This window comes from Pygoscelis adeliae, unplaced genomic scaffold (genome assembly GCF_000699105.1).
Source record: "Pygoscelis adeliae isolate BGI_AS28 unplaced genomic scaffold, ASM69910v1 Scaffold582, whole genome shotgun sequence".
NCBI lineage: Eukaryota > Metazoa > Chordata > Aves > Sphenisciformes > Spheniscidae > Pygoscelis > Pygoscelis adeliae.
Genome location: NW_008824281.1, coordinates 509,392 through 517,236, shown reverse-complemented (window position 1 = coordinate 517,236; position 7,845 = coordinate 509,392). Strand labels below are relative to the sequence as shown.

Here is a 7,845-nt window from a genome sequence, read left to right as displayed (position 1 = left end):
TCTCCCTTTTCTCTCTCCCCCAGAGGTGGAAGTGCGACCAGGAGGCCAAGACCCCCGCCGGCACCTGGGGCGGCCTCTCCCCGCGCAAAGAGGATGAAGACCTTAACAACGTGCTGGATTTTATCCTTTCCATGGGTAGCGACGGCTACGGTCAGGGCGCGGCCGGTGGGGACTATGCCCCTGCCCAAGGGGAGAGCGGCGGCTTTTACCAGACAAACCCGTCCCCGGGATGCTACAGTGCCCTGGAGCAGGGCAGCCCCCCGCCCTACAACGCCGGCATCGTGCCTGAGATGATCCGCTCCGAGATGGACTCCAACTACTGCCCTCCTGGCAATGTCCACGGGCGGTTCTTCGTGACACCCAGCTTTGGGGGCCCGCAGTTCGTTGAGAACATTAAGCCTGAGCCCGACATGGACAATTATGGACCGGTCCTGGGTCTGGTGCCCCAGGCTTGCCCAAAGATCAAGCAGGAGGGCAATGCGACCTGCATGATGGCCTACGAGCAGCCCCGGGTGGCCAGCTCCCCCCAGATCCCTGGGGCGGAGACGCCCCCACTGAGCCCAGATGATCTCATGGTGAATGACTGCCACACGCAGATGATGTGCCCCTCATCTGTGTCCTTCCAGCAAAGCTACCACCCAGCCTCTGGCTTCCACCACCCGCAGACCCATCTCCAGTACCAGAACACCTCCCAGTTTGGGCTTTTCGAGGACAGCCTGCCCTTACAACCCTCCGCTCCCAGAGGCATGCTCACCCCTCCTTCCTCCCCTCTGGAGCTGCTGGACTCCAAACCAAAAAGAGGACGTCGGTCTTGGCCGCGGAAGAGGACGGCCACTCACACGTGCACCTACGCGGGTTGCGGGAAGACCTACACCAAGAGTTCGCACCTGAAGGCCCACCTCAGGACGCACACAGGTAAATACGGCTGGTTGCCTCCATCCGGAGATGCGCTGCTTGCCGGTTGCGATAGCCACCTGTATAAAACAGTTTGCAGCCTGAGCTTTAACCCTGTAGTCTCTTAAACTCCAGGAGTATTTGCGGTTGAGCTATGACAGGTGATCAGATGTGTAATGTCTAAATGTTTTCCTATGCATATGCAGGTCAAAGCTTTTCTAAGGGCTTCCAACACCCTTTCTCAAAAGATTTTCACTGCAGGTATAGGTTAGTAAAGGAATTGCTAGAGCAGTCTCATTTGGCTTAAAAGCACTTGGATCTTATTGTGGAAGGGCTTGGTAGAAAATAAAAGGATACGCTGAGATAAACTCGGAAGGTTGCCTAGCATGTGATGCTGCCCGTACGTGGGAGTGCCGCGCTGAGTCACGCTCTCTCTGATTTCTCCAACAGGTGAAAAGCCCTACCACTGCAACTGGGAAGGCTGCGGCTGGAAGTTCGCTCGCTCCGACGAACTCACCCGTCACTATCGCAAGCACACCGGCCACCGGCCCTTCCAGTGCCACCTCTGCGACAGGGCGTTCTCCAGGTCAGACCACCTGGCTTTGCACATGAAACGGCACATGTAGCCCTAGAGACTCTGACCTGCGAACAGTGGATGTTATTTAACTGCTCAGGTGCAGAAGCGTTAAAAACTTGTAGCTGGTACTACGTAGGGAGGCACCGACGCTCTAGCGATGGAAGCTGAGGAGGATTTGACACAAGGAGACTTAGCCAGTCATCTCCTGCAGAGAATTTGACGTGACTGTATCAGTGAACCTGCCCGTCCCGGTCAGGAGAATAGGGGTTATTTATGCAGCTTCTGTGAAGGGTAAACTCCGTAAGACTCCATACAGGTTGTACAGAAGAAGCTGTAAATACGTTTTTTTCTAACTGCCCAGTTCTAAGCTTTACGAGACAATGTTTGTATGGAAACTGCCTGAAGTTGACCCTAGAAGAGATTAAATGAATGTTAGTGTAGCTAACAATGTTATTTTAGATCTCAGTTGAAGGCATGGCTAAGAGAACACTCCTATTGTTAGACTGTTTGTTTCACAGGTGCAATAATATTCTTGTTTGCCATGATCTACACTAGAAGTACAGGGCTTGATGTCTTGTAAGAAAATAACCTATTTTACTGTAATTTTTTTATATATTGTAAATAATTTTATACAATGAGAAATATTGTATATGTAAATAGAAGACAAATGGGTATTTTGCCTATTTCTGTTTTTATAAAAACGTAATTTTTCAATGTTTGAAAACATTTCATCTTTTTAATAAAATAAGTTTTTAATTGCTGTGACTTTTATTCTCCTTTGAGATCTCCCTGTTACTTCTTCCCCTGATGGCTGGACCAACAACCACCTGGTTATGTTTTAAATTATCAATGACTGTAAGAAGACGCTTAAAAATCTGAGCTATGGATTTTTCTAAAACAGATAACAGTACGTAACTAATTCTCAGTGGTAAACAAGATACAATACGGTGTTTTGTCAAAAAAATCAAGTAGGAAAGTAGATCACATTCAAAATACACTTCCTAAAAATGGTTAAGTAAGCAACACTGTAATTTCAGTCTCATTTCTAGTTTATGCTGGACTATTTTAATAGCATCCTTAATGTTTTCCAGATGCAGTTATAGTTTTGCCAGCAGTGTGTGGGTTTTTACTATAAATTTAAACACTGCATTTTTGTAATTACGGAGGCTTATTTTAAGGCATTCTTGTACATAAATTATCCTGGCTCTCAAGAGCTCAGTGCAGAATTCCAATAGAACAGTAGTGGAATTCAAACATAAATTCACAACACAGGTTAAAACACTTTCACAACTCATTCCCCAAAACTTAAATTCACTTAATAATTTTGAATCCCACCTAGATTTCAGGAGTTAAGAAAGATATTTACTATTTTGAAGGAAAGTAAGTTAGCCAGGAATCTAGATTCTGAAAACTAACCTGAAATAAACTGGATACTGCAGTAGCTATGGCAGTGAATAGCTGCAACAAGCCAAATGGAGCCCCCCCCAAAGCTCCTCCAGAGCTGTAAATGAGATCGTAAGTCCAGACAGTGTATCTACGCAATTACTCTGAAACTCTAATGAGGATCCTCTGTTTTTACAGCTACGGTTTAGTGGTGAGCCTTGATACTTGTAGAACAAAAATCACTGTTAATTAAGTAAGTATGCAGATTCAGCTTAATATTGGGGCATTCTTCCTTAACATCTGGATACTCGGAACTGGATTTTAATCGAGATTGTGACATTTTTCTGACTTTACAAGTTAGAATACACAAGAATGAAATCAACAGGAATACATTTAAAGTAACTACAAATATAGCTATTCTTCTGTGAAAGCAAAGTCTGCAGTTGTTCATGTGGAACAGATGTACTTTGGGCTTCTAATCATTGACATGGAAGAATGAGTTCCACATTTCACTTTTATAGCTCTTTCAAAGTGAAATATAAGGGAGATTTAACATTTCTTCATTAAAAACAAAACTAATTTATTTGCTAGAAAAAAATTGCACAATCTAATTCCAGAAAGTGAGGATGACTTAAAGATGTTCTAAAATTAGCACATTTGTTGTTGCAACAGTTCTAGGTATTTCCTTCTCTTTCCCCATAGCTGAAGATTTTCACATTTCAGCATGTCCTTTGGTGTTTATAACCTTAAGAACGTGATTTTTGAGATCAATGCTTGCCCTTACCTTGCCACAGTCACCCGGCTTTCCCTTGCTCTTTCTGAAGAACTGGAAATGTTTTTAGTCATTCCCAGGTTTCAGTGATAGAGCGCGATCTTAAACCATTCCCTCTTTCGTAACGTAATGAAAAAAGACGCAGAGGTTTGACACCGCGCTGCAGTGGGCACGGCCACCCCTCAGTGCACGGCCCCACATCTGCCTCAGGAAGGTCCCCAGGCAGAGCTCTCCAGCGGTTGGGGAGAGCTTGGAGGCATCACGACACACTTATCTGGCTCTGCTCGTCCCCAGCCATCTCTCTTGACCTCTGTTAGAGGCTGGATACTGGCCTAGGTGGCCCTTTGGGCTGACCACTTTTGTATCCTCCCAGATTGCAAGGGCGAAAGACAGCTATAGCCGGTGACCAGGCACACAGCACGAACGCTGCACAGTGCCTGCGTGCAGAGAGAAATGTTACTGCATTCACCAACCCTTAAAAAAAAAAACTTGCGTGGCTCCTCTGCAGCACTCACTGCAATGGGGTGCTCCTCCTCCGCCCTCCTCCGGTACTTCTGCATGGGAATGTCCAAGCTTCCCTTTGCTCCAGTGAATAGTCCAGCTGTAAGGGTCATAACCTCTGCTGCCTCTGCTCCTGTCCACTAGAAGGTCTTCGGATAAGACACGTGTTACCTGCACGGTACCGTGTTACCAAACAACTCTCAGATCATGACGAACGGTGGAGACATGCTCTGCTGTGTGCTGTTCACGATGTAAAAACGAGCAGGTTGTGTCCTCTGAGCTTTTAGATTTGCTGCAACTCAACTGAAAATAGGGCAAAGCCATCCTCATATATAAATATAAAATAAACCCATATAAAATATATATAAATACAGGCCTCTGAAAGTGGGGAGGGACAGGGGGGGCACAAAACACTAATAAAAAGTTCATGACCAACTTTAATTGTTTAAGGGAGGGCATATATGATAATTTCTGTGTGGTCTTTACAGGAAACTGCAGGTTCTTGAATCTCGAGATAATCTTGTAGCAGAAAGAAAGAGATGCTGATCTCATTCTTCTCACATTCTATTATGAGTAATTGTCAACCCTCTTTTTCTTTTTTTTTCTTTTAAATTGCCTTAAATTAGTACATCCAAAGATGTGCTGGTGTGATTCCACCAATCTACCAAGCTTCCCCTGGCCAGCAGGAAATCACTAATGCTCTGCGACATCTTCTACTAACAGACCATCAGGTCTTTTAAGTGATTTTGTTCTAATTAACACGAAAGACCCGGAATCCCAGGTGCCTCCCAGGGAGCACGTGGCGAAGACCTGCCCTTTCGATCTGCAGCTATCCTGGATTTGAATTTGACACACTAGGGAAAGGAAAAAAAAGTTGTAGTTAAACCCGATAGGAGGAAATGTAGAGCCCGTTGTAAACAAGATTTTCACACATATTCTCTTAAGATACCACAGTGATGGGCTCACTATACTTGCAAGATAGATTGCCAGATTAGATAGAGCACGTTAAGTACAGAAACTAGCAAATCCTGCACAATGTTCCCAGTGAAAGTTTTAGCAAATATTTCTGAACTCGAGACACCATCCAGAGGAGTTACTGTTTAAAGTCAGTTAATTCCACTCGGGGTTTCAGAGCGCTGTGTTTCGCTACGCTGAAAACGGTTTTTCTCTCACCTGCTGACTTCAGAAGAGTCAGTTAAATCTGTACTGCATGGGAACTCATCATCAGAAAACACCGTAACACAGAGTCTGTTGCTGCTGAAACAGCACCAAGAACAGAACCGCGTCCTGCCGCCCCGAGGGGCCGTTGCAGTGGCTCGGCTGCCTTCCAGCTCTCGAGGGAGACGCAGCACTCTGCAAAGCAGCCCAGCACCACACCAGCACCCTGTGAGCAGGCGGGCACGGTCCTTTCAAATCGATTTTTTAAACCCTAAAGTACAAGGCTGGACTAGAAACCCTCCGGCTTTTCTGGAAGTTCGTTTTAGATTTGCAGTTTTGCAGATGATCACGGCTGGGGGAGTTTAAGCTTTAATTTTGGCCATAGCTCACCTCGTGCGGGGATGGGGGATTTCAGCGAGTCCTTGGTTACTTGCAGCCGTTTACAAACTGCCTGAAAACATTGAGTCGCTCTAAACTTTGGTCCTCCATCCACAAGAAGTGCCAAAAAAAGTTTGTCCATTCTTCAAATTATAGGATTGTGCGGTTCTGTGGTTTTCTGTGGTAGAAGCTCTGTGGTTTCTAAAGCTATTTTATGCACCTATAACACAGAGTAGCTGTTAGGCTTTTCTTAAATTGAATTTTCGAAGCCAGAATCCCAAGCTCTAGCAATTTCTTTTGCTATATTTAAATAAAACAACTACAACAAAGTCATGTAGCCATCGCTATGGTAACTAGCAGTGTTAGGGGGAAACATAAAGAGGAAAATTCAATCCAAACCCCATGCAATTTAATAGGGAGAGAGCTATCCCCGTTGCTAACGTCCGAAACATACTTGGTGGCATTTACAAACCTTAAAATTCCTGCGTGTCCTTGAAGCAGCCGCTCTCAGCTGGGTCAGTAACAGGTCCCACCTGCCCGGGACTCATCCTACGTGCCAAGAGCAGAGTAGTTAGAGCTCCTGAAACCGGCTGGGACTGCAGCAACCCCTCTCTGCCATGACTGAAGACCCAGGCTTAGGCACACCTCCATTCGGAAACGTGCTTCCCATAGATTTGGAGGAGAAGGAATAGATTTACAAGCCAAACATCAGTAACCTAAAGCACGTAGCCATACACGATTCACAGGCCCTGGAGGTAACTGGCTCAACTTACTGATTCCCAGAGGCTCCTTAAAGCTCCGTACTATTTGATCCCAACCAACCAATTCCCCATCACTTAGGCTGAGGTTGGGAATAGCCTCTGCCGCAAAACAGGACTCTAAACTTGAAATGCACAGAGAAGGCAGGGATTTATCCTAAACTTGTTAGGCAGAAAACATGTTTGATTTGATCTTTTGAGGTCTGACTTTTCAGCCACAATTATTTGATCTTATAGTATTTTATGTAGACACAAAAAATGAGTCATATGCACTGCTTTATATAATGAAGATGTATTAACCTTACAAAACCACCTTTCCAAGCACAAGGAGAGCAGGAGCAACAAAGTTCTCATTTACTCTGTAACCATAGTTAGCAGTAGTTACCTGCTTATTCACCTGCTTCAATTATAATTCCTTTTAGCAAATCAAAAGTATTCTGTCCTTTGTAGTAAGCATAAATTCAGCAACACAGAAATTGCAGATGAACTTACAGGTTTATAATTAGATACGGTATCCCTTTAAATCACTTTTACTTTGGTTTCTTGCACTTCTTACAGTTCGGAGCATTCCTGGAGTTCTGACCTATCATTATGTCATCAGGAAACATCTGGAATATCACACTGGACATCCCCTGTGACATTTAATATATTAGGCGAGAAGCTACTGAGCCTGAGGCTTAAACACAAAACCCACAGAAAAAAAATCCTCAAATCCCAACAACCACTTTTTTTACAGCCCGTGCACGATGACAGCATAAGTGGTGTTTGATATATTAATGATTTTATATTGCAAGCACTTGCAAACTAAGGGATACAGGATGCCTGGGTGCCCTTCCTGCGGGTGCAAGGGATGGGCAGAGAGAGCACAGGGCTTTGTTCTTCTGTACAGTTTCCTTCTGAAAAGCTGTGATTGAGGACAACATTTATGGGAAGTTAAACAGCAGAAATATGTTTGCAGCTGGCAAAGAGTGTTATGAGAATTAATCAATAGGGAAGGCTACAGCATTTGTAAGAGATGCTGTATCAGCACCAATAAAAAGTTTTAATTGCGGTTGTTACATTAAAAAAACGCTAACCAGACAGGAGGTAAAAGATGTTCCGAATGACTAAACTGATAGTCACGTACAGCAAACGGGAGATTCAGCAATTTTCTCCTGGTAGCGCCTCCCTAAGAAAAACGTGACTGCAATTTCAGAGGTAGGGATGGCAGCAAGGGCTCCGAGAGCTCAGACTTCCGCCACGCAAGCTGGTCTTGGGTTGTATTTAGGTACAGTCAACAAATGCTACATTTGTTTTAGAGGTTTGGCAGCTGGGCTTGTAGCTTAGAGTTCCTTTGAGTTTCCACTCGCCAATGTTTCTTCTTGAGCAGGATGCCTACGCTTTTCTTCCCTTCCCAGTGAAGAGCCTCTTGGCCTCTACGCGAT

General features: G+C 44.8%; 1 protein-coding gene across 1 annotated transcript in view; it reads left to right on the top strand.

The window, feature by feature from the left end:
- Positions 1 to 2,236, top strand: part of KLF2 (Kruppel-like factor 2) — a 6,124-nt gene extending 3,888 nt beyond the window's left edge. The window contains exons 2-3 of the mRNA XM_009318426.1: positions 24 to 915; positions 1,345 to 2,236. Coding sequence (XP_009316701.1) covers positions 24 to 915; positions 1,345 to 1,520 — 1,068 coding nt within the window. The 3' untranslated portion in view covers positions 1,521 to 2,236. The remainder of the gene's footprint in view (positions 1 to 23; positions 916 to 1,344) is intronic.
- The last annotated feature ends 5,609 nt before the right edge of the window (positions 2,237 to 7,845 follow it).